The 27,127-nt window shown below is 36.6% G+C and overlaps 2 protein-coding genes across 6 annotated transcripts in view; one reads left to right on the top strand and one right to left on the bottom strand.

The window, feature by feature from the left end:
- Window positions 1–9,725, bottom strand: part of CEP290 (centrosomal protein 290) — an 85,435-nt gene extending 75,710 nt beyond the window's left edge. The window contains exons 1-9 of one of the 2 annotated variants that reach the window (XM_087814506.1): window positions 9,663–9,725; window positions 8,962–9,091; window positions 8,735–8,812; window positions 7,601–7,670; window positions 7,110–7,156; window positions 4,723–4,866; window positions 1,645–1,698; window positions 749–901; window positions 157–339 (exon numbers count right to left, since the gene is read on the bottom strand). In XM_087814506.1, coding sequence (XP_087670632.1) covers window positions 157–339; window positions 749–901; window positions 1,645–1,698; window positions 4,723–4,866; window positions 7,110–7,156; window positions 7,601–7,670; window positions 8,735–8,812; window positions 8,962–9,063 — 831 coding nt within the window. In that variant the 5' untranslated portion in view covers window positions 9,064–9,091; window positions 9,663–9,725. Of the gene's footprint in view, window positions 1–156; window positions 340–748; window positions 902–1,644; window positions 1,699–4,722; window positions 4,867–7,109; window positions 7,157–7,600; window positions 7,671–8,734; window positions 8,813–8,961; window positions 9,481–9,662 lie in introns of those variants that run through there. The other variant, XM_087814505.1, reaches the window with a different exon arrangement.
- Window positions 9,726–10,102: 377 nt separating this feature from the next.
- Window positions 10,103–27,127, top strand: part of TMTC3 (transmembrane O-mannosyltransferase targeting cadherins 3) — a 60,547-nt gene continuing 43,522 nt past the window's right edge. The window contains exons 1-4 of one of the 4 annotated variants that reach the window (XM_016199445.2): window positions 10,103–10,251; window positions 20,046–20,216; window positions 25,389–25,604; window positions 26,909–27,127. In XM_016199445.2, coding sequence (XP_016054931.2) covers window positions 25,416–25,604; window positions 26,909–27,127 — 408 coding nt within the window. In that variant the 5' untranslated portion in view covers window positions 10,103–10,251; window positions 20,046–20,216; window positions 25,389–25,415. Of the gene's footprint in view, window positions 10,252–17,141; window positions 18,240–20,045; window positions 20,217–25,388; window positions 25,605–26,908 lie in introns of those variants that run through there. The other 3 variants (XM_016199444.2, XM_016199447.2, XM_016199446.2) reach the window with 3 other exon arrangements.

The following is a 27,127-nucleotide window of genomic DNA, read 5'->3' as shown; positions in this document are numbered from 1 at the left end:
TGGACAAATATAACAGCTAGGCAACATATTACAGTATAAAATACTACAGCATAAGACAAAAATCCATCCTAAAAAGTTAAAGTACTATCCAGTTTCAAATAATTAGTAATGAGGCATTATGAGATCTGCGAAAATTAGTCCAACAGAAGTTCTTACTTGAAGCCGATAATGCTCATTTTCTTTTTTTAATTGGTCCATTATATTATCTGTCTGATGCACAATGGCTTTCATTCTATTATATTCATCAGTCATCTTCTCCATTTCCTGTACAGACTCTTCCAGATTTTTTCTCATTTCTTGATTCTGAACTTCAATTTTCTCATTAGCTTCTGTTAAAGTCTAAGAAAGTTAAAGACACTATGATTAAAAACAGTTGAAGAAATTGAAATTTAAGTATGCTAAATTAAAATTGAATAGCATCATTAAGTATCTGTTAGAGAAAAGAAAATTCTTTATAGATCTTAAGTATCAACTGTTGTTGACCAATTAAATCAAATTAATATCAAGAAAACTTAACCTAAGGATCTTAGTTCTTCTTAAACAATGACCAATATAGGCATATAAAAAGAATGAATTTGCAAGATTTGCAACTGCAAAGATGCAATTTATTTCATGTTTTACAAATACACAGATTTATACGGATTTATACTAGAAAATTTAAATGTAAGGCTAAATAGTAGGTATATACTATAATGAAATTAAAGTTTTATAAGAATCATTGCTTTGAACTGACTTCTATCCATTTTACCTGAATTTCATCCAGATATTGAACAAGTTCAAAGTTTTTTTTAGACAATTGTGATCGATAGTCACTGTCTTCTCCTCTTCTTGATAAAAGTGTTTCTTTTTGCGAATCTATTTGTTTCTGATAGTCAATAACATCTTGACGAAGCTGTTCATTCTGAAGGTAGACCAAATACGATATTCTACTTAGTAAGAAACTATCCAGAAAAACAAAATTTTATTCTCTAAATAGTGATCTCAAAACATATCTTTAAAATTCCAAGATTTCACTACCCCTAAAGCCTCACCTTTTTCTTTAGACGTTTGTTCTCCAGAAAAGGACAGGAAAGGGTAATTAGAAATGAAAAAGGGGATATATAATTAAAAGTAATAATTAGAAATTTTAAAAAAAGAGAAATTCTGGAAGGGTGAAATATTATTTTGGATAAACAAAGAAAGCAAGAATATTAATTATCAACAAAAACAAAGAACATGTTAATTATGTTAAAAAGATAAGAACTCCTATCAGGATAAACAATGTACAAAAATTATTTGGCTCAGAAGAACCAAATAATTAGAACTGACAAGATTTCATGAACAAAAATTTTAAAAGGATGCTGGATAAAAACAAGAAAAATAAGACAGAAATCCAGTACACATTCAATTAGCAAACTAGTAAAGGCTAGCTTATAAAACAGAAAGCAAGATTTATCTACATAGGCCTAAGAGATGAATATAGTACTCAATAGCCTCACCTCTAGATTTTTTTTCTATTTTCCTGAGACAAATGTCATTAAATCAGTCAGTTTGAAAACATCACTTACTTAGATGATTCTAGTTCTGGTTACAGCATAAATTTATGAAAGTTTTTTTATAAGTATCTTTGTTGAACCATAACAACTACTAAAATTTTTTACCAACCTCTCTTCTTAATTTGCTGTTTTCATTTTCTGCTTCCTCATTTCGAAGAGCCAACTAAAAGAGCACATAAATAAATAAAATTTAGCAGTAATTCAATATAATGGCAGGTTTTCATCTAATCAATTTAAATTTTAAATATTCTCCAATAGAGAATATTTCATTACCAAGGACTTCGTGTCAACTCAAGACATAAATAATAAGACAAAATTTTTGAAAACTAAGAATTGGGAAGGATGAAACAGGTGAGTTTAAAAATTATAAAAACAAAAAAGCAAATAACTAACCAAAGGATACAGAAAACAAAAAACATTCCCCCTTTCCCCTGACCAAATATTAATAACGAGAAGTGTTCCATCCAAGGTCTTTATCATTTCACAGTTGTTCCATGTCAGGGCTAGAATACTCTTTGCTCTCAGAGAACATTAAATTACTTATAAAGCAATTTGAAATCAGACCAGCCTAGGTTTATATACCTTGTCCAATAATTTCTAGTAATTTAACATCTCTGAAATTCAGTTTTCCCATCTCATGTGCTGACATAAGAATTAAGCATGACGTATATAAAGTCCTTAGCACAACACTCAATTTATGGAATAGCAAAAAATTTTGAACTGCTGTTCTCTTTTCCACATGTTAAAGATTTCATTTGTAACTCTTTTCTTTAGTTTCCCCAAACGAGCACATATTATTACATTATGGATTTTTTTCACCTACTGTCCAATCCCATCCTTCTTATGACCTTTCACTTTTCTGCTAGTCCTCCTTGTTTCAAGGAGAAGACAGAATCCCAATGGTGTACCAACTATATATACTTAAAAATAAATAATCACAATATGTGATCCCTGACTGAACCTCTTAAAGTGGGTGGGAATACTATGAAGAACATTATTGAGTCAATAGAGAAAATATGAATATGTACCAGATATTAAATAACAGTATTGAATTAATATTATATGTCCTTACTATGCTAATTATATAATAGTTATGTTGGAGAATACCCTCACTTTTCAGGTGAAACATACTGAAATATTTAAGTATAAAGTATCATGATATCTGCAATATTTTAATATGAAGCATCATAAGGTCTGCAATCATCTCAATGGCTTATCAAAGAGAGAGAGAAAAATATGTCTGTGTATACAAAGATACACAGAATGATAAAGCAAATGTGGCACAATGTTAACGGCGGAACCTATATGAACAGCATATGGGTGTTCTTATTTTTTACAATCTTTATGAAGATATGCAAGTTTTCAAACTTAATGTTTAAAGAAGGTTTATAATAAAATGTCATGTGCTGTATAAATCTTAAAAATTTCCTATTATATTATTATATGGGAGTTAAGAAACAGTTTTGTTTTTTTAATTTAACAAGCAGAGACATGTCAAGAACTTAAGGCTAAAGCATTTACCACTACTGATGCCCTTTTTTTCCTTGGTTTTTTGAAACATCTCACTCTGGTTTGTTTGTTAATCCTCACCTGAGGATATTTTTTCATTGATTCTGAGAACCAGAGGGAGGAAAGGAGGTCGGGGGGGGGGGGGGGGGGGGGAGGAGAGAGAGAGAAACAACAATGTGAGACGCATTGATTGGTTGCCTCTTGACAGACTGAACTTGCAACCGAGGTACATGCCCTTGGCCAGAATAAAACTCGGCACTCTTTAGGCCACAGGCTGACACTCGATCCACTGAGCCAAACTGGCTAGGGCCATTGGCTCCTTTTAGAAAAAAGATCAAATTCCTCAGCAACAGGCCTTTGCTTACCTCCCCAGAGGATCATGAACGTTAAAACCAGAAGGCAGGCCCTGAATAGTGTGGCTCAGGTGGTTGGAGCACCCTCCTGTGCACCAGTAAGTTGCAGGTTCAATTTACAGTCACGGCACATACCTAGGCTGTGGGTTCCATGCCCCTAAGCAACTGTATCACTGTATAGTATAGGTTGGATCCTTTATGATTATTAAAAAATCTATAGGACCATTATGTTTTACTGAGTCAATAAAACAGTGCTCTAAGAGCTTCATCCTAACCTTTAGGTGACATCAATCCATACTTTTTCCACTACATAACTTTTCCAAATTATATAGTAAAATAGATATATCAAGAATGGGGATGCTTTTGCTTACAAATCAATTTATGATGGATTCTCCTTAAGTACCAAATCACTTAATAATCACTATTGTTTACTTAAACTTTATAACCATCTATTTGTAAGAGAACAATAGGTGAACTAAGATTATCAGGATGTAATACAACATTGACCTTCTAAAGGACACAAAGGTAGAAAAAGCTTCTGGGCATCAGGGATAGAATAGATACCACAATTAGGCACCAAATTCTATACTAAGTTTACTGACAGCTGAGCCAAAATTAAAAACACGTTATTTTCTGACAGGAAATACAAATTTATCTATAAAAAACAATTTTTCCTCAACAAGATTTAAGTGAACACAGCATTGGATTATTTTATAAGGACTAATGTAAGAGGTAATAGTAAACTATGCTTGTATAAAAGATGAAATGTCATGATTTAAAATATGTACTGATTTACAAGATGCTGGCAACACCACCATATTTTAAGAACTATATATTATATGAAGTGAAGAATATGTAAAAACAAGAAATCTGATTAATCATTATTGGGTACATCATTAAAAGATAAATTTCTAAGTCTATTACTAATATAAATTAATACAAAAAAATACCCTTTTTCTCAAAATAAACTATGGCAAATAAAAAAATCAGTATTTTGAATGCCTAGTAATTTCTTCAAACCAATTTTCTAGACCAAATCATCAATTTTATGTAAACAATTCTAGTCCTGAGAAAAATGTACCTCCAAATATAAAGAATTAATCCCCAAGTCAGATTCACTAGAAGTACCTGATCCAGTATATTTTAAAGATGTAATGACAACACAAACTGTGATATAAAACCTTAGAGATAAGTATACATCAATTTTCACATATAAATACAACCATAAAAACTGATATTGTTATCAATAATTATTAAAAGCATAAACAGATGTGTTTTTTAGGTAACTTGCACAGTTAAGATTCATTGAAAAAAATGTGCCTTACTTGTTCATTAACTTTCTTCTCTTTATCCAACTCCTTTTCCATGTCCTCCAATTCTCTATCTTTTTGTTCCAATTGCTTTTCAAGTTGGCGAATTTCATCACGTAAAAACCGAGTGTCACGTCCACCTGTAGACTGTAGTGCCATCTTAAAGTAATAAACCATAAGTATAAATTAATCCCATTATGTTTGGAGATCCAAATGAATCAACAAAAAACATATAATTATCTTGAGTTTAAATGTGTGTTATAACATTTAAAATCATGTTAGCTTAAGAAACATTTTTCAAAATTTAGCTTATTTAAGATTTAGTTCACCCCCTAAGCTTTTCCTGAGCTATGAAGAACTGACCATCAATTACTCAGGCTCTGTTATAGCTTCTGAGCCAGATTAAACTGCCAAGTCACAAAACATAGATGATGAACTATGTAGGTTTCCTCTGAGCATCAGAGCTCCGAAACCAGGCTACAAACCACCAGAGCCTCCATCTCAGTCACTGAACCCTGTTGTTCTTAACCTGCTCTTACTCTTAAACCACAGACAATTTAGACCAGTGTTATCCAACAGGACTTTCTAAGATAATGGAAATGTTCTCTGCACTGTCCAGTATGGTAGTCACTATCCACATATGGTTATTGAGCACTTCAAATGTCGCTGGTGCAACTAAAGAACTGGATGTTTAATTTTAATTATAATGAATTTAAATGTAAATAGCCACAAGTGGTTAGTGCTACTGCATAGGACAGCCCAGACTTTATCTTTAAAATTTTACAGCAGACCAAATCCATTTCACTTCATATTCCTGTTATTTTGGACCATGGTCCAAAACACCAAATCCTTTGGTTATCTAATATGTCTCATCTCTTTACCATACAGTTCTGTTACCCTTCTACCTTAATTAAATTTTTCTCCTTCTTTCCCTCCTTCAAACATTTTCCATTGTGCTCTTGAAAAATCCTCTTTCAAGATAAATTAATATTTTACAACCTCAACCTTTTTTACTGAATCATCCTTTCCAACTCCTTGCCTTAGCTGCAATTGGCTCCTTTAGTATACTAATTCCTTTGGAACTCTGTCAATTGGAAAATGCTCATTCACATCCCATATACTTCAGGGTTTAGAGAAGGTAATGATTTACTTACCCCAACCTGCAACTTTCCAGGCTATCATCCCTTCACCACTCTGCAAAAATTCCAGCTGTTTTGAATCTCACATGATACCTAGCTACGGGATCACTACCTACTCATGACAGCAGCAAATGGCTCATAGTCTTACATCAAAAGTCTCTCTAAGCAATATTTATACTATATAACTTTCATTCTTGGTCTCTTTTTTTTAAACTTGCTTCTTGAACTCAATATAACTTCCCACTCCCACACCCACACCAGGACCTTGTCCAAGCAGGAACATTCCCTGCTTTATTTCCAGTATACCTGCCTTTAACCTGACAGGACCCTTTAATTCCTTGAGCCGTCTTCTCCCTAACCTCTCCCCAAGAACCCAATCTTGACTTCCTTGCCTATTCAGCTAGGATTTCATTATCATCACTTCAACCACTTTCTTACCAGTATCTCCAACAGCCCTATTCTTCTATTCTACAGGAACTCTCAGGCCAAACACTAACACAGAATGGATCAGACTTCATAATTCATTTAATAAGTATTTATTGAAAGTGGTTGGAATTATTATAGAAGCTGGGCACACAGTAGGGAATAAAAACTGAAGTTCACAGAGTTAACATAAAAAAATCAGGATTTAAACTCAAATTGTCTTACTCCAGATCCAGTAATCTCTAGCTCATTCTCTACTGTATTTCAAGCTTTATTTGACTTCCTTCAAATTGGACCACACATCTCCTGCTCTTAACTTTAGCAGATGACCTTTTCTCCATTCTCTCAACTTCTAGGCACTAAACCTACAAACTAAAGGTTCTGTACACATCCATTCTTCCTCCCTTCCTCTTTTTAAAGGATAATCCATTTGTATCACATTCTTTCCCACATTCTCAGGAATCTCAACATATTCAGTTCCTTAACAATATATTCATATTTTGGCTCTTGGCTTTCTCAAAAGCTGCTTCTTCTACTATTCCCTCTACCACTATTCCTCAAATTCCCATGTGCCTCACTCCACCTGTTACTAGTAATCCTTTGTATACCTCTCTAGACTATAGGCTCTATAGGATTACTGAATGTTTTTATTTTGTTCACAACTGGATGCTCAATTCTTAATAGAATTTAAGGTACATAATAGGCATATAAAATACGTACTGAACAAATAATTATATCATTCTTGTGATTTTTCCAGCCAATAATAATAAAAAATATGAAAATAATAATTCCAAATAATAAAATTAACAATTACACTCTAGGGAATATAAAAGAACATACCTCCAGTTCATTTTCCAGTTTAATTATTTTAGTTTTTAATTGATTTTCTATTTAAAAAAAAAAAGATAAATGTTACAATTGGTCAGATTTATCAAGCTTTTAAATAAATTTCAATAAAATTCTTTTAAAGATTCCATCATTATTGTAATAGTGAGAGGGTAATATAACAGGGAAAAAACTATTTTATACCAGACCCATAAAGTAGGAATTATCTTTCAAAATAAATTGAGTATACAAATTTTATAGACTATACGAAAGCTAATTCTCTACTGTTTAGTGAATAAATGGAATCCACTATCTAACATCATAAACTTTTTTTTTATTGTTGACACTATTACAGATGTCCCCCATTCCCCCCTCTTTGCCCTCCTCCACCCAGCTCCCTCTCCTGCCCCCCTGGCCTTCACCACACTGTTGTCTGTGTCCATGGGCTTTGCACATATGTCCTTTGGCTAATCTCTAACATCATAAATTTTTTCCAAGGTATTTACCAGATTTTGCTTGTTCTTCTCCAGCTTTATCAACTTCTTCCAAAGCTAGATCTACTTCTTGAGCTTTCATCTAAACATTTACAAAAAAAGTGACTTTAATATGCCTTTACACTAGAATGTAACTGAAAATAAGAATTTTATTGCTCTCCCAATACTTAGTGTCTGCAGTGCGTATCACATGAAGACATTCAGTAAATATTTGTTGATGAATACTATATGATTTTCCTTTTTAAGGCTATAATTTCTAGATTCTTAACAGTTTAAAACATCTTTGTTTCCTCTTTTCCCTCATCTTATATCCAGTATTGCAATATTTCCCTTTGTAATGTTTTCCACTATCTCTATTTTTTCCCTTCTTTTCTGTCTCTTTTTTTCAATTGTCATTATTCTAGTCCATAATTTTATGTCTAACCTCCTTCATAATGTTATGTCTAAACTGTTATGCCTAAATTCCCTTCAATTTGTTCTATTAACATACATAGGTTGGCCTTCTTAATGCATATTTTTGTATCTACCAATTATGGCTCAAAAACCTTTAATGAATCCTCATTGCTGACAGCATAAAATATAACTCTAGGTCCTTAACAAGGCTGTCAAATTATATGGATACCTACCATTGGTTTCCTCTGCAAGCTGCTATAAACTTTCTGCCCTTGTCTCCTCAAATGTAAAGAATATGTGTATTTTCAATTTCCAGTTTTTACTTATGGTAACCTCCAGCTCTAGAATCGCCTTAACATTTTTCCACTGCCCTCCACTTACCTAAAACGTCAGTCTTTGACCTTTATGGGGTCTTCTCACACTTAACTCTCTTCTCCTAGCAAAACCCTATAGTGGTTATCTGCTTTTTTCATCTCTACTTCAGGATTATGCTGATATAATTAACATAGGACTTCCCTATGTTATTTTTAAGCATGCCCATTCCATTTCCCCTCCAGATTCCTTTAGGAACTTTAGAACAAAAACTAGCAATGTTTTGTACACTAAAATTCTCAATTACATTTGAAGATATCTCATTTTTTAGTGGTGATTTAGATATTACAACGTACTTTCACAGAGATTAACTTATTTAAGAACAGATCATTAAATTCCTCTAAGAGTCAAAGCTGTTATTAAAACCTACTACATACAAACCTTCATTAGTGACTGAGTAATTCTGAAAAGGTGTATCACATTCTCTTGACTTTCGTTTTTTAGCTCATTTGCTTCCACCTAAGTAAACAGAAAAGCAGCTATTTTATTTTTTATAACTTTTAAGCAAAATATAAAAATTCTTGCAGTTAAATCACTCAGTGATTTCACGGACAACTTAGAGTAATTATAGTTGTATGTCTATAGCTACGTATTTATCAGTTAAGCACCTTGGATAAGGAAACCAATAAATTATCTGCCAGTTCTTCTTGACGAGGCAGGTCATCTGGGTCAACTTTTATTATTTCTTTCCAGTTTATATTTGGTGGCATCTTGAATTCTTTAACAATGCTTTACCTTCTGTAACAAAACAGGTGGGTATTAGCATTTTCGAGGTAAACAGCATTACTGTTTTTACAGTAATTTACAGGTTTTATAAATGACATTATTACAACTATGGTTTTAGCAAAGAGCTATGGCTCCTTAACTGTGTAACAAATATGTGAGTAAAAAAGCCTTCATCAAAATTATAGCAGTTGGCACAAACCATCAGTTGTTGTACTAGCTGAATAAACTATGCCAGCTCCCTTGCTAAAACTCGTCTAGGTCAGCACTAAGATTCGGAGTCACCTTCCCCACCGCTTTCCTCTCGGGCGCGCGAACATCTCAGGGTGCCCGGCGCCGGGGTGCCTGGAAGCGTGAACCTGGCCCCTGATTCGGAGAAAAGGAACTGGGGGGAGGGGAGTGCAGAAATAAACGACTGAAATGAGTGCCTCTGGGTCGGAGTAAATAGGGCTGAAGCAAGAAGGCAGACGGATAGGGGACCGAAGACTACGGGGCCGGGAAGCTGGGCTGTTGCACACGGGCCCTGAGGCTTAAAGAACCTGCGTGGGAAGAGATTCGCTGCCCCGGCTCACCAGGACCCACCCACCAAGCCTGGCAACCAGCCGAGGTTTGTTATCTACCGCATCCACCGAGCCGAGCCCCGCAGCTAGGCCCGACGGCTCCCCAACGCGGTGCCAACCGGACGCTGGATCCCGCCAACTGGTTCCTAGCGAGCAATAGCGGCGGCGGCTGCTAGGCGACACCATTCCCCACCCAGCCAAAGCTGGACCAAGGTCCCGGATGCACGAGGAGCCTACATTTCACGACCGTCGGCGGTGCTTTACGTTTAGGTTCCCCAGCAGAGTTCCCTGGACTCCGTGTTAAGAACGTGGAGAAGGCGTAGGATTAGGACTCCACATCCCAAGGTGCAGTTCTTCCCGGAGACTTGTGCATCCTGGGAACTGAAGTCTCCGAGGAGTGGAAGGAGGCCTTTCCCGGCGTGCAATGCGGGAGGCTGCGACCGTACCCGGGCTGCTGGGGACCCACCCGGAGGCGGGAGGTGCGGCGGCGGCTGAGGCGTGTCTGCGCTGCTGACCTGAACGAGGGAGACCATGACTGGCCCTTCGGTGGCGTCGCTCGCTGGTCCGCTCTTCCTGAGGTTTCCGTGAGCCATCCCCGGGTGGAACCACTCCCAGGTATGGTCGGGCTGGCGGTCAGCGGCGGGGAGGAGTTTAGGGGAGCGGTCCGCGCTTCGAGAAGCTCTTGCCATTAGGGAAGAAGGGCCCGGGTCAGAGTCGGGAGAGGTGGGAAGACCCCCCTTCTCCTTAGGTATTTGCGAGCTGCGGCCAGGCTGGTGCTCTCTGGAAGAAGAAAAGAAGAAGAAAAAGTTTTAGCCTTTGGTTGCAGACTCAGTCTCTGTGCAGTGGAGTGGGGGCCGCGCGATCGAGATCCTCATTTGGGCGCGAGTGCAGAATGGAGAAGAGGACACCCACCCTCCGACCCCCCGCCTTACCTGTGGCGCCTTTATTTTTGCGGCTGAGGAATTAGCGTACAGTGAAGGCTCTGGAGGGGAGAGGTTAGAACTTGTCTGGCCGCCGCTGGGGATGGACAGAGACGGGGCCTCCCTACTCACCATTCCTGTTGCTGTCATTTACCTGGTTACGCCTGGTGCCCTTGTGTGAAAGCGCCTTCTCAGGTGTTTACAACTCTGTTTGTGCAAGTTTTGCTCATCCCTCTGCTCTCAGCCATTCTGGAGTATGATACACCACTAAGTAACTTCCTCAAGAAGCTGTAGATTTGAGCTCGAAATGGTATTTTCAACTGTTTGGACTAGTGTCTCTCTATCTTTTTTTAAACCACTTTGTTCCCTTACTATAGTTGATAATAAATTTTCCCAATGAAAATAAATAATAGGTTTCTTTCCAAAACACGTGGTTGGGTAATAACTCAGTAGAAATAGCTTAGGGAAAAATAAAAACAAATACTGATTTTTGAGAGATATATTGAAAGATAGTCATCATATTTGTAGGAATCATAATTTTTTTCTACTCCTTTACTGAAATATAATACACCAGGTACTATTCATTATCTTTTTTAAAAAACTATGCTCTACGTTATATCTGCAGAATTTAAAACTGGAAATTTGTAACTTTTAACCAATCTGTTCTTTGTTTCTATGCGTTAATTTTTTTTCTTTTTTTAGATTCCACATATAAGTGAGAGCATACAATATTTCTCTTTCCCTATCTGACTTATTTCACTTTGCTTAATACCCTCAAGGTCCATTCATGCAAATGGCGAGATTTCCTTCTTTTGTATGTCTGATTAATAGTCTATTGTGTATATACATCACTTTTTCTTTATCCATTCATCTCTCCATGGACACTTAGATTGTTTCCATGGCTTGGCTGTTGTAAACAGTCTGCAGTAAATATGGGGGTGCAGACATTTCTTCAATAATGATTTAATTTCCTTCTGATACCTAGAAGTGAAATTAGAGATAATATTGTAGTTCTGTTTTTAATTTTTCAAGGAACTTCCATACTGTTTTCCATAGTGGCTGCACCAGTTTACATTCCCACCAACAGTGTATAAAGAAGGGTTTTGTTTTCAACACTTACCTCTTGTTTTTTGATGACAGCCATTCTAACAGGTATAAGGTGATATCTCATTGTGGTTTTGATTTGCATTTCCCCGATGATTTATGATGAACAGCTTTTCATTTACTTGTTGACTGTGTCTTTTTAAAAAGTTCCTCTGCCCGTTTATAATCAGATTATTTGGCAGGAAGCGTTGCTGTTGAGTTGTAGGAGGGTTGAGTTGTGGGTTCTTTATAAAGCTTGGGTATTAGCCCCTTATCAGATATATATTTGCAAATATTTTCTCCTATTCCATAGGTTTTGTTTTCATTTTGTTAATGGTTTCCTTTGCACTGCAGAAGTTTTGACCTAGTCCCACTTGTTTATTTTGGCTTTTGTTGCCTTTGCTTTTGGTTTTAAATCTAAAAACCCATTTCCAACACCAATGTCAAGGGGTTACCCTCTGTTTTCTTCTAGTTTTATGATTTCAGGACTTATGTTTAAGCCTTTAATTCATTTTGAGTTGATTTTTATAAGTAGTGTAAGATAGTGGTACACTTTCATGTGGCTCTCCAGTTTTCCCAACACCATTTATTAAAGAGACTATCCTTTCCTCATTGTATACTCTTGGTTTCTTTATTTCTTGGCTTTCTGTTCTGTTTTATTGATCTATGTGTTTGTTTTTATACTGATACCATACTAATCTGATTACTGTAGCTTTGTTATTAAATCTTCATAGCAATCCAATGAAATAGGTGCTTATATTGTCCTCATTTTCCAACTAAGTTAAGAAACTGTGGCTTGGAGAGGTTAAGTACTCTGCTCAAACTTAAATAATGTGATTGAACATGGATCTTTCTGGAAGGGGGGGGCGGGAGGAGAGACATCAATGTGAGAAACATTGATTGGTTTGCCTCCCCATACCCACCCAGACTGGGAACCAAAACTGCAACCCAGTTATGTGCCCTAACTGGGAATTGAACCTGCAGTTCTTTGGTTTGCGGGACAAGGCCACCTGGCCATGGTAAATTAAATATTCTTCATGTTCAGTGTTTTTAATTCATAATTTGGCAAGGGAATATAGGTGTGAAATCTAATGTTTCGTGAGCACATATTATGTCATATACTGTGCTGAAAACTATTTTCATAGTAGGAATCTTATTTCTACTGTAGCACCTTATTTTTTTTGTTCGTTTATTTATTATAACTATTATTTCCTTTTTTTATATATTTTTAAATTGATTTTTAGAGAGAGGGGGAAGGAGAGAAAGAGAAACATCCATGTGAGAGTGAAATATTGATTGGCTCCCTCTTGCAAACCCCTTACCCAAGAATCAGGGATGGAACCCACAACCTGGGCATGTGCCCTGACTGGGAATTCAACCTGCAACCTTTCAGTGCATGGGTCGATGCCCAAACATCTGAGCCACAACAGCCAGGGCCCTATTCATTCTTTTACTAGTTTTATTTCGTCTGTATTGGTTTTTTCTACACTCTACTTCCCTCACCCTGTTGTTCATATTTATATTCCCAACAACTCAAGGCATCTGGTCTAATGGTAAGCTTTATTCTCATTTTTCAATAGTGAAAACAGGTTCAGAGAAGCTAAGTAATTTTCTAATAATTAAGGAAGCTAAGATTGCAACCCAGATCTCAATTACAGTCCTAAGTGCAAAATCTTACTTAAATTTTATTTTACTCATTCTAAAAATATTTTTGAGTTTGAAACGAGTTAGCTGTGGTCTAGGTCCTAATTACTTATAGTATGTTTGAACTAACCCTGAATCAAGAAATTGAACTCAAGTTCTAGTTGTCACTTTCTGTAATTTTGAGGAAAATTGCTAAAACTCACCATTATTTTTCATCATATTTTCTGCATTAGTCAGTTTTCACCAAGAGAAGAGATTTATGTGACAATTTTATAAATCGCTTTATTACAGGAACACCTGCCTGGACCTGCCTTCTTTCTTCTCTGTGGTTTTATGAGCAGTTTTATCTGACCAAAATTACTTCACAAGAAGGACTTGCCTTTTATAGTTGCTACCTCTATTCTCTTTATCAATCAACCTATGTTCCTTAGATGTTACTTCCATTGCTGTTTTGCTGCCTTATCAAGAATAAGAGTTGTAGCTTACTTTTCCAGCTTCTAAAGTAATGCAAGGCCATGAGAAATTTAGTCTCCACTATCTATAATAAATGTTTTGTTTTGCCTTGTTGTCATGGAGAGGAATCAGTGTGCAGCAAGCAGGTACTTGTCTTCTCTCAACTTGAGACCGAAAGGATTAGTAGGAGTCATTGTGAATGCAGCCTTTGCAAACTTAGTGGGCCAAAGTTTTATGAACTATAAAACAGTAATAAAATATAGTCGATTATTCTTATTGAAAAAGATGTAATCATGAAATTATTGAACTGAGATAATACAATAATTATTGAGTGATTTCCTTTTCAGGCTAAATTTTCCCAGATTTATATAAAATTTTCCTAGAGGTTTATTTTTTCTATAGTTATACTGTTGCATTATTTAAAAAAATGAACAATCATTACAGTTTTGTTGAAGGAATTATATTGTTTTGTATGTCTATAATGTAACTCATAAGTGCTCTTCATTTACAGTTGAATTTTTTGCACATATATAGTGACATCCTGTTTTTGCAAGCAAACATAAATCAATCTTCCCATCCACTCAGACGATATGCACCTGTGTGAATATGCTTACGTGCTTAGAAAAAGAACTTCAAGTTCCCTGCCTTAATCTGTTCATGCTGCTTTTAGCACAGTACTTGAGATTAGGTGGTTTATAAACAACAGGAATTTATTTCTCACAGTTTTGGAGGCTGGTAAGTCTAAGATCAAAGCATCCTCAGATTCACTGTCTGGTGAGGACCCACTTCCTGTTTCATAGAGGGGGTCTTTTCTCTGTGTCCTCACATGGCGGAAGGGGCAAGGGATCTCTTTTATAAGGATGCTAATCCCACATATGAGGGCCTCACCCTCATGATGTAATCACATCCTGAAGACACCACCTCCAAATGCCATCATATTGGATGTTAGGATTTAACCTGAATTTTGGGGGACATCAGCATCTAGTCTGTGACCCACAACTAACATTTAATAGTGATGTGTCACATTGTTACAGTAATGGCCTTCAGTGAATCATGCCTTCCTCTGTCTGTGTCCTTATGTAACACTCTTTCCCTAACCTTACCTTGAAGGTAGCTCTTTTGGACAGAACCTAAGGTGACTCCACTACTGAGCTTATGACTTGCATGAGAACTAGCTCACTCTCCCTCCCTTGGAGAATCTTCAAAAATTCTAACCTCTTCCATATTGATTCTGGGTTTACATTTTTTGATTGATAGTTAAAAAAAAAAATATATATATATATATATATATATGCAGTAAGCAGAGACTTGAAAAGAGCTTGGGACTTGCTTTTCTGCTTTCCTGAAATCACCATTTAAAGAAGTTCAGGCTAACCTACTAGAGGATATGACCAAAAGTAGCAGAGACTAGCTTTCTAAGCTAAAACCCTTACCCTTTAGATTTCTAGTCTTAAGCAAGCTAACCATATGCACTAGTGACCCAGGCACAACCATCAGAAGCATACACACACATCTGTATGTATGTATATATCAAGTAAAGACAGTGGAGTTACAGTGGTATGGATCTCATAACTCTAAAATTTGTAGCATAGGTTGGCAGGCTAGAAACTCTCCCGGAGGACCTGATGCTAAGTCTTGAGGTAAAATTTTTTCTCAGGGTAGGTAACTTCAGTTTTGCTCTTAAGGTGATTCAGCTGATTAGATGAGGCCCATCCACATTACGGAGTGAGGCCCGTCCATATTATGGAGTATAATCTCCTTTACTTAAAGTCACCTTTAAAAATTTTTTTAAATTTATTGATTTTAGAGAGAGAGAAATTTGCTGTTCCATTTATTTATGCATTCTCTGGTTGATTCTTGTATGTGCCCTGACCCCAGGGATTGAACCTACAACCTTGGTGTATCGGGATGACACTCCTAACAACTGAGCTACCCAGCCAGGGCTACTTAAAGTCATCTGATTGTAGATGTTAACCACATCTACAAAATACCTTCATAGTAACTCCTAGGTTAATGTTAGAATACTAGTATTACTATTGTAGCCTGGCCAAGTTGACATATCCAACTAACCATAATAGCAGTTATCATGAATAATAAACATTTTTTAATGCCATTCACTCAGTAAAGACTAGTTGATAAACCCACTTGGTACTTTTTAAACCCCTTATCCATACCAAGTTTATAAAGAGTTAAGATTATGGAATTTTAAAAGATTACCGAAGGTTGCTCAAAAATGAGAGAAAGGGAGAGAGCTATTTATAGCGCATGTTTGTGAGTTCAGTTGTGGGCTCATATGAGGTTCTGCCCAAAAAGCCACCTGTGGAAGTAGAGGTTGTAGGTAGGGGTGGGGTTGCATACAGACCTCAGCAAAGAAAAGCTGGATATCACCAGTTTCTAAAGAGGGAGTAGAGACCTTCCTTCTAATGAAGGAAGTTGAAATAGAGATAAAGGGAATTTCAGGTGACAGTCCCCAATGATGTGGCGTTTTGACCCCAGAGAACCCTCAAACAGCTGATAGTCTCATCATTGGTTAATTAAGTGGTTAAGTTAGCTCTTTCGCTTTTATTTTTTCTCTTGCTTCATTCTACTTTAACTTTATAGTGTTCAAAAACTATGTTTAACTATGTAAGGTACTATCTCTAGGTGGGGGGAAAAAAAGGGAAGAATAAACCACATTCTCTATTCCATGACAACAGGCATCTCATTTTCAGTGATTCCAAGCCTAGGATAGAGGACAGTTCCCAAAGTTAAATGAAGTTTAGTGTTTTGATTATTATGTTGGAATAGAGCATTTCAGTTACTGAATGAAACTGTTTTACAACTTAAAGTGACTGCATAACTTTTTATTGCCTAACTGTATTTAGAAATCATGATATTTTATAAAGTATCATGTTGATTTTTTAAAAATAATAACTCCAATTGAACTGAATGCCCTTAATCAGCTACATTTAAAACTTTGTTAAATTGCCTTAATTTTAAACCACATTTGTAATTCTCATGTGTTCATTTGTATTCAAGGACTTCAGATTCCAGACTTCACAAGCAAAATGTTCTCAATACTTAAATAACTTTTATAAAGCTAGTATATTAAAATGGGAGGGGAACAGTGCAAAAAAGAACAACAGAAGAAAACAATAAGGCCAGTAGATTAAATTTAACACTCTAGCAACTCAAGTTCTATAAAAATTCCCATACTGTTTGTAAACTTGGCTAAATTCTTTTTATTTTTTATCTTTTAGAGAATTTATTTGACTCAAACTGGCAGTATATCCTGGGGAGGGAACAAGATCTCAGATGTTCTGGAGAGTAACAGTTTTGCAAATTGTTTGATGTATTTGAAATTAAGGAGGGAGGACATAGCGAAAGGGAGGTTACGTGGAGGTGGGAGAAGGTAAGGCGGGATTGGATTCAAGGGTAGTTAGCAGAATTGTGCGCTCTCTTGTGGGTGACGTCTCAAAGGTGTGTTAACCTGGATGCACTGAAACAATGGACTGGGCTTGCTTAACGCAAAGATAAGCCTTTTACGTGACATACCCAGTTAGGAATTTATGATCAGATCATTCTGTGAAGTTAGTTTCGATAGAACCTCATTTTTTGTCCCAGTTCCCCCTTTGGTCATAAATCAATCCAAAGGATGCATTGATGACCAAACTTTTGGTAGGATAGTGTGGTCTCACAGTGCGATGAAGGGCTCATTCCTAGGGAAGTCTCAGTGTTCACTTTGTCTTATTGATTATTGAGGATGGGGCAGTACTATAACCATGGGGTTTGAATTGAGGCTGAATTTTCCCAAAATGGGAAGGGCAGGTAAATGGAAGGCAGTCAGGTATTATAGCCTTTATTCCAAAAAACTCCACTCTGGATTATTTCTATCCTATGAACTATTATGGTCAGAGTTTTGCCATTCGTGTAATTTTTCTACTATTAAATTTACATAAGCCAGCAATTTTCAACCGGTGTCCTGAAAGAGACACACTGGTGAGCCACAAGAATTTTTAAAACATGAAATACCTGACTATTTAGTCAGGAACACTAACCTCTTTTCCCTTAGATCATCAAATAAAAAAATGTCAAGAGCCAACACGACAATAGCCGTCTGATGCTAATGAATCAAAATTATACCTATTTTTTTGTCAGATTGGCAGAAAAATAATATTTTTGGTGTGCCGCAGAATTTTAGTAATTTATGCGTGCCATGAGATGAAAAAGGGTAAAAATTGTTGACATAAGCTGTTAAAAGAGTATTAACAGTTATTAACACATTAACACATTACATGTTCAATAATTGTAAACACTTGGACTATATAGAAAAACTCAAAAATAAGGATATTGTTACATTTAATGTTAATATCATCAGCAGACAGATAAAGACAATCAACATGGATTCTGAGTTCACCATCAACCCATAGATATACAGGCCTTATCGATGTCTTGGGATAGCTGTCTCCTTCTGATGTCAGTGACTTCTCCTAGAGGAGTTTTTGATGACTGTTGTAAGCCAAGGTGAGTGTCAGAGACAGGGGTAGATGTCCATTCATGGTTAGGTGCCTTTTTTTTAAAAAAATATATCTATTGATTTCAGAGAGAGGGAGGAAGAGGAAGAGAGAGAGAAACATCAGTGATGAGAGAGTCATTGGCCAGCTGCCTCCTGCACACCCCCTACAGGAATCGAGTTCACAACCTGGGTATGTGCCCTGACCGGGAATCGGGAATCAAATCACAATCTCCTGAATCATACATAGGTCAATGCTCAACCACTGAGCCACACTGGCCAGGCATGGTGCCTTTTTTTAATGAGAAGTGTGAATCCATGAATTAACACCTTTAAATTTAGCTGCACATGGATTCATTAGTAACATCTGATAAGATCCCTTCCAACAAGGTTGGAGGGAGTCTTTTATTTGATGCTTCTTCCAATAGACAAGTGATTTTCAACCCGTGCAGCAAGAATTTTTAAAACACGCAATACCTATTTAGTCAGGGGCACTGACCTCTTTTTCCCTTAGATTGTCAAATTAAAAAAATTACAACAGCCAACACGATAGCCATCAGATGTGAATGAATAAAAATTATACCTATTTTTTGGTCAGATCTGCAAAAAAATACTTATTTTTGGTATGCTGCAGAATTTTAGTAATTAATTTTTGTGTGCCATGAGATGGAAAAGGTTGAAAATCACTGCAATAGACAGTCTCCTGGCTGAAAGCCGTGGTCTTTGAAGTCTTTGTGTCTCCCAGAAGCACACTAAGAAATGAATCAGTTACTAATTTATCAGTTTCTTTTAGCTGGTTAATAAGTCCTTGACAGTAATGCATAATACCTCCTCTGAATAAGATTGGTTCATGTGCCCTTTCTTCCAGATGCATAGAGCAACCGGTTACTATTTCATAAGGAGAAAGGCTGTGTTTTCAAGAAGAGGTAGATCTCAGGTTGAGGAGCACCATAGGGGAGCTTTTGGTCAAGGGAGACTAAAAGTTTCTGAAAATTTAGCTAGTTGAGTTTTAATTGTACTATTTGTATGTTCCACCATTCCAGAGGACTGGGGGTGATGATAAGCACAATCAAAATGCTGTAGAATAGGCAAAATGTTACAAATCAATTGCATTATTTGCCCAGTGAAAGGAGTCCTTCTGTTACTATATAACTCAGAAGGAATTCCCCAACTGGGAATTAATTTTTCCAATAATACCTTACCTACTCTTAAGGCTGTTGCTCTCCTGCAAGGGAATGTCTTTTTAACCCAGTGAGAGAACATACAAATCATAATTAACACATACCTGTATCTTGGAGATGGTATTTGGGTAAAATTTCCCATCTGAGGTATGGACCTAAAGGGAGCAGATTCATGGAATGATTTTCTAGGGTTATATTTGGAACTGATAAAACATCTGCTATACATTTTATGAGCTACAGTGGGAGAAGGTTTCCGTGAAATCGTCTTTTCAGGACCCCAGTGTGTTCATGCACATATTGAAGCATAGGTAGTTGAGCCCCAATAGGTATGATTGGGTCCAAGCCCCAGTAGGTATGATTGTCTGGGTTAAAGGTTCCCCCCTTTTTTCTTGCCATGTCTCCTTTTTGTCCTCTGTAGCTGTCTTTTGGAACTGTAATAGAGTAGGAAACAACCTTCTCGGGTGTCTATAATTTGGCTGTTTAGTGATGCTTGTTTAGCTACAGCATCAGGTAAACGATTTCCTTTTGCTTCCATGGTGGTAGCCCTGGAGTGTCCTGGAATTTTGATAATTGCCAATTATCTTGGTTGCTGTATGGTACCTAATAATTCTATAACATGTTTTCCATTCTTTATAGACTACCCTGAGGAAGTTAAGAAGCCTCGTTGCTTCCATAAGCATTCCAAAGTTATGAGCTACACCAAAGGCATGGTGACTATCAGAGTAAATATTGGCTATTTGATCTTGGCCAGTTGAGAAGCTCTGGTTAGAGCAATTAATTTGGCTTGCCGGGCAGGCCTTATTTCAGGTAAATAAGAACTTTCGATTACATCCGCCATGGAAGTTTCCTACATATCCAGCTTAGTAATATCCATTTGTCTTTGAGATAAAATCCATCTGTAAACCAAATTAAGTCAGCATTATTAATAGGAGGTTCCTACACTTGATCTTAGCCAAAAGGCCGAGAAGCGATTATAGGAGATTTCTGTAATCATTCCTAGGAACAAGAAGGTGGTCAGTAAGTAAAATGCAATTGTGGGAGTCTTCATCCTGTAAAGTGGGTAGTAAAGTTGGTGGGTTAAGACAAGCTAAAGTAATATTAAGTGCAGAAAGCAGTATTTCATAAGAAGTCAGTCAGCCGACTAAGTAATGCTGAGTGTAGTGAGTGTAGCAGAGATTCAGCAGAATGAGGATTATAAATGGTTGAAGGAGAGCCTATAACTATCTTTTTCTGTTTGTTTGCACAACATGGCTGTAGCAGAGATAGCCCTCATAGAGGGAGGGAGCTCTTTTACTACCTAGTCTAATTGCTAGCTGTAATATCCCAAAAGTCTATGATGATCTCCATGTTTCTGAGTTAGAACTTTTTAAAGCATTTATTTTCATGTATGAAAAGAAAGGAATTTCATAATTAGGGTGTCCCAAAATTGGAGGTTTATAAAGTTTTCCTTTAGAGCTTCTACAGCTTATTTACCTTAGGGTTTCCATTGGATTGGATCAGGTCAATCTGATTTTAATAAGGCATATAGAGGTTGAGCCATTAATGAAATATGTGGAACCCCATTACAAAAATATCCAGTCAACCCTATAAAACCACTAAGCTGCTTCTTAGTTCTTGGAAGGGGAAAGGATAAGAATCCTCTGAGTCTTTCAGGGTTAATTAGTAGCCCATCCTTAGATAAAAGATGACAAAGAATTAAAGCTTGTCCTTGAACACCTTATGTCCTTTTATAGCTATGTATTGTAATAGGTTAAATTGTATTCTTTTGGGAGTCTAATAATGTCCTAAAGCTTAGAAATAAGTCATCTAAATTGGATTAGAGTAGAATCTCTGGGAAAATCAGTATCATTTAAATCTGTTTTTAGTATCTGAAATAAGTGGGACTCTTATATCCCTGGGGTATTACAGTCCTAGTAAATTAGCAATCTTACCAGGTAAGGTTAAAGAGAGATTGACTGTTTTAGGTTTCTTGGAAAGATACGAGGATTAACGGTTTGTGCATGGAATTATAAGCCCCCCTTTTAAGAAATCTTGTATAATGGGCTTAATTCCATCTCTAGCACATCAGTTACTAAAGGATATTGGCAAATGTTAGGTGGAGGCAAACGATTGTCAGTAGTTATTTGAAAGGAGTGGCTAACTTGATCTTCCCAGTATCTACTGGAAAGAGCCTAGAGCTCCATAGGAACATTCTTCAGCAATTTTCAGTCTCAAGATTAGTTCCCTCTTGTGGAAACTCCTTTAAAATCATGTTTGTCAATTAGTTCAGCATTTAGTTTTAAATTCATTTAGCTCTAAATACATTTCTACCTTTATGAGAAAAGGATATGTGAATGTCATGGGTTTCAAAAAAGTCTCTCCTTATTGGGTGAAATGGGTCAGATTTGACTAGCAAAAATATATGTTGCCCTGTAACATTCCCTAGTTGAAAGGGAATAGGTTCTGATTTAAAAATAAACGTTGGATTCCTGGCCAGGTAGCTCAGTTGGTTAGAGAGTCATCCTGATATGCCAAGGTTACATGTTCGATCCTTGGTCAGGGCACATACAGTCAAACCTCAGTTCTCCAATGTCTCCCATCTCAAACAATTTGGTTCTTTACCAAGTTGTTCAACTTCAGTTTTGGACCTGACAGCCCTTTCATGTTGATACCTTAGCATGACAGAAAGCATCCCTCAGACTACTAAGAAAGGAGAGAATGCTATTTCTAGCAAAATCAAAGATTAGCACAATTTTAAAACATAAAGAGGCCATCAAGAGTGCTAACATTGCTAAATGTGTGAAAGTCCTCACAAAACAACAATCACAGGCAGTTGAATAGGCAGAAAATTGTTGATTTGCATAAACGAAAAGCAGCTAGCCAGTGACAGCGTTTCAGAGGCAGTATGTGAAAAAGCAAAAATGCTGCATGCTGACTTCCTGAAAGACACCCCTGGAACAAGTGCTGAAATGATTCTGTTATCAGAGAATTTTGTGGGTGTTTTTTTCTCTGTTGCTCATGGGAGTGAGGTTCTTAAGATATCTTGAGAAAAAGAATTGTCTAAGACTTACACAGGAGAATGGGTTGCTTTTATTTGTGTGTAATTATCTCTCTCCATTTCCAAACTCCTATTTCCCTTAAGCCTGTATTTCCAAACTCCTGGAAAAGGTGCAGCCGGGACTTCAGCAGAGCTAGAAGCAAAGCCAGTGTCCACAGTTTCCGTTCCATAGTGGAGTTGAGTCCATCAGTCCATTGTATGTGGGGTCCACATGGCTGTGGGCCATGTGAGCGAGCGCAGGAGTGTGCCCCCTGCAACAAGGGAGCCAGGAACCAAGAGCTCAAGAGAGAACTCCCTTTGTTCGGGAGCTTATATATATCAGGTTTCACCCTCTTGCAGTGGCCACGCCTTGCAGTGATTCAATCGCAGATCCCAGGTGTGATTGACAGGCAAGCAGTTTCCCACATCACCCAGACCCTTTGTTTTGTGAGCACTTTCACATGTGGAAAATATTAAACTGCAGCTTCCTGGCACAAATAGCATGCCTATATTATTTGGCCTTCCCTTTACTCTTTTCCTGTTAATTAACAATCAGGTTATTACAATAGTATCAATTCATTTAAGACTAGTAGGGAGTGGTTTGACAAACTTAAGAGAAGAAATGTTTATAGATTAAGCATGTTCTGTATGTAAGAAAAGTAAAAATGGAATTATTTGTGGGTTTGGAATGGATTAATTCAATTTACATTATTTCTAATGGAAAAAAGTGATTTGGTTTTCAAACAAATCACTTCTCAAACAGCCTTCCTGAACTAATTGAGTTGGAGAACTGAGGTTCCACTGTGTGTGCTTTCTTGAGGGTGATTACAGTTTATTTCAAAGATGTGTTAACTTAGATGTACAGGAACAATGGCCAGGGCTTGCTTAAGGCAAAGATAATTCTTTTAGTAAAATGCTGTATGCCTGGGGCATGACTACCCAGCATGATCAGCCAATTTAGGAATTTCTGACCTGTAACTCGGTGAGATTACTTCCCATAGAACTCCCTTTTCATCCACACAATTGTTTTTGTTCTTGTGAACTTATAACCTTTTTTTTGTTTTAAATTAATACCTTTAGTGTCATTTTAGCATGTTTGGGAAGGACCTGACGTAAATAAATAACTGGTTAGTCTCTCCAATCTTGAAACAAGTACCATCAACTGTTTTGTATGATAATAAGTGTATAAGTTCAAGTCTATACCATTTAGAGATGGTAAATCACTTCTGGATTCAAGAGAAGCCGTTACTGAGCTCTCCTCTGGAGCATGTGCCTTACCCTTCCTCCAGGCTTGTTACCTTTGCCCTTCTCTCTCCTAAGCTCCAAGGGCCCTTCTTTTGCCTCTAACTTGTTTCCTGAGCCTAAGCAACCCAACTTATTCAGGGGAAGATAAACCTTTTATAGGCCTGGAAGTTAATACTCACCATGACCTTCCCAGTTAGGAACTAATGACCAGATCATCCTGTAATGTTACTTTTGGTCACTGAACTTGTACATACCCCCTTTTTCATCCACAAAATCTTACATATGATTTTAAATCTTTGCCTACCCTCTCTACCCTATTCTTTCTCTGATCTAGCCAGAACTCCTACACATATATGCAGGCCTCAGATCATCTGGCTCTGTGAGTGATGTATTAGTTTCCTATTGCTGCTATAACAAATTACCACAAACATGGTAGCTTAAAATAACACAAGTTCATTATTTTCCCGTTCTGTAAATCAGAAGTTCAGAATGGGTCTCACTAGACTAAGATTGAGATGTCAGTAGGGCTGTGGTCCTTTTAGAAGCTCCAGTGAAAAATGTGTTTATGTTTTCCACCTATTAGAGGCTGCCCTCATTCCTTGGCTTGTGGCCCCCAGCCAGCCATTGTATCCCTCTGATCTCTGCTTTTAGACCCCTCTTAACTTTCACTTGTAAGTTCTCTTGCTATTGAATTGGTTTACCCAGATAATCAGGATAATCTCATCTCAAAATCCTTAGTACAATTACACCTGTAAAGTCTTATTGGCCATGTTAGGTAACACATTCACAGGGTAATGGGATTTGGATATGGACAATTTGGGGGGCCATTTTTCTGCCTTCCACAAATGATAACACTAAAATGTTCCTAATGACCCTACTCCAGCTGGAAAAGTATGTCATCAGCTTGTTTTTTAAGAATGCCTTTCAACCTTACTTTTATTGTAGGGTGGATTCTTCAGTATCTTCCAGTTTATATAGTCCTTTCTACTCTAAACCATTCTCTCAACAAATCCTTTCTAAGCAGTGACTTAATTATATATTGTCATGTATAAAACCCATTCTGTAGATTAAAAGTGTTGTAATGGGGGGGGGGGGGACATGATTTAGATCTAGGTTATAATCTCAGGTGCCCCAAAGGCCAGGTAGAGAGCATAAATCAATCAAATCTATCTGGGTGCAAGATAATGGGACTCTTGTAAACTGGCTAGTGTAAAGCTAGCATAACAGCATTCAAGACAAATACTTTTAAAAACCTTTTGACAAAACTAAATAAGGTTGCAGGCTACAAGTTTAGACCCCTGATTTAGTAGTTGATCTTTAGATCCATAAAATAAAATATAAGCACACTAGTTTTTTAAAGTTACCTTCTCTATATATTCATTTCCCACGTAACCTGACCTGTGACGATAAGAAGTTCACTGTCTAGTTAGCTAGAAAGATAGGTGTAAAGATTAAGTGGTGTAGTAAAGGACCTTAATAGAGGTTTGAAAACATATGAAGGAGCAATTAATTCTATCTTATGTTAGAAATATGGAGATGTAATCAGCTAATGCTTTTTAGAGGTGGATGACATTTAAATTGAGCTTTGAAGGATTACTTCTCTAGGATAATTAGCATTCAGTTTTTATTTTACGTACTCGCCACCTATTAAAATTGTACTTATTTGAAAAAACATCATGTTGTTTATTTCATTTTATCTTAATGATTTCCCCCCCCAGATTTTGTGTACAAATACCTTGGAAAAGATGGCTGATATTAGCCTCAAGGAAGTAACCTTAATAGTAGGTGTGATTACTGCCTGCTATTGGAACAGCCTCTTTTGTGGTTTTGTTTTTGATGATGTTTCAGCAATACTGGATAATAAAGACCTACATCCATCTACACCTTTAAAAACTTTATTTCAGAATGACTTCTGGGGAACCCCTATGTCTGAGGTAAGTAATTACATATATATTACTTATAAGAATCTCAGATTTTAAAATACTCTGGTAATTTATTACTATTTCTTTCTTTATCAATGTTGTTATCATAGCAATTTGGATCCCCCACACCCCAAATTTTCTGAGACATGACATGTTTATAAAAAAATGGATAGAAAGTTGAAGATGTGATTATCTTTTTTAAAGCCATGTTTGTTTCTTTCTTTAGTTATGTATCTTGGCCTTATCTTTTAAAAAATAATATATGTGTGTAAAAGCAAATGTGTTAGCAGAACAATAGGTGTAATATAAGTCTGTTTCTTGCTCACTGACTTTTTTTTCCCTCTTGTGAGTGAAGCAAAAAAATTGACTACTTGTGATATATATATAGCTATTTAAAAATGCATGTAACTTCAATATAAATTAGACCTGAAAGGTAAAAATGGTAAGAACACATACTGCCAATTTTACTGCAGAAAAAAAAAAAATTTATTAAAAAGTTTAAATATGTCATCTCTCTTATCTAATAGTTATTTTGATATTGAGAACCCAAAAGTTTAGTTCATTTTTATGAGGGTATTTTTACTTTGCCAGAAATTTTATTTTAAAGGTCAGTGTTAAATTGGTATTAAATTCTTGTCAGTTTGGGATCATATACATTGGATTCTATTATATAGTAGCTGTGTGAAATAGGTGGGAATACAGTTTTTAGATGGCAGGTCACTTTCCTAATCTATAAAACAATACCTTGAGGATAAATAAATGAATTCATATATCTACAGTTCCTGACACATGGTTATTGAAACATAATATATAACATTCTGTTATAGTTTGTCAGTCGTCATTCATGGCCTATTTCCACATTCTCTAAATTTGGAACCTTCACAAGCATGGGGATGGAATCTTTCATTTCCCTAGTCACGAGTATATAATAAATATTTTTTCTTATTAAATATGCAGACTCTAGGCCTGGCCAGGTTGCTCAATTGGTTGGTGCATCGTCCCATATACCAAAAAGGTTGTGGGTTCGTTCGATATCCAGTCCCCAGTCGGGATATGTATAAGAGGCATCCAATCGATGATTCATTCTCCCATTGTCCCCCCCCCCCCCCAAAAAAAATCAATAAAACATATCCTCGGGTGAGGATTAAAAAATAAATAAGCTATCTGTTATCTTTGTATTATTCTTGGGGATTTCATTACTTTATTTTTATTCCTCAGCCAAATGTAGATACTTTCAATAGCAAGTACAGTGATTCCTTTATATAACTGGTAGAACCAAGATACTTTAGTAATCAATGATTGTTTTTTCTTTTTAGGAGAGAAGCCACAAGTCTTACCGTCCCTTAACAGTACTGACATTTCGCCTAAATTATCTGTTTAGTGAACTGAAACCAATGTCATATCATCTCCTAAATATGATTTTACATGCTGTGGTCACTGTAATATTTCTTAAAGTCTGCAGACTTTTTCTGGAAAACAGAAGTAGTGTGATTGCTTCTTTACTTTTTGCGGTACACCCAGTACACACAGAAGCA

This window comes from Miniopterus natalensis, chromosome 2 (assembly GCF_054644295.1).
Source record: "Miniopterus natalensis isolate mMinNat1 chromosome 2, mMinNat1.hap1, whole genome shotgun sequence".
Taxonomy (NCBI): Eukaryota; Metazoa; Chordata; class Mammalia; order Chiroptera; family Miniopteridae; genus Miniopterus; species Miniopterus natalensis.
This window is presented reverse-complemented; position numbering and strand designations above follow the sequence as displayed.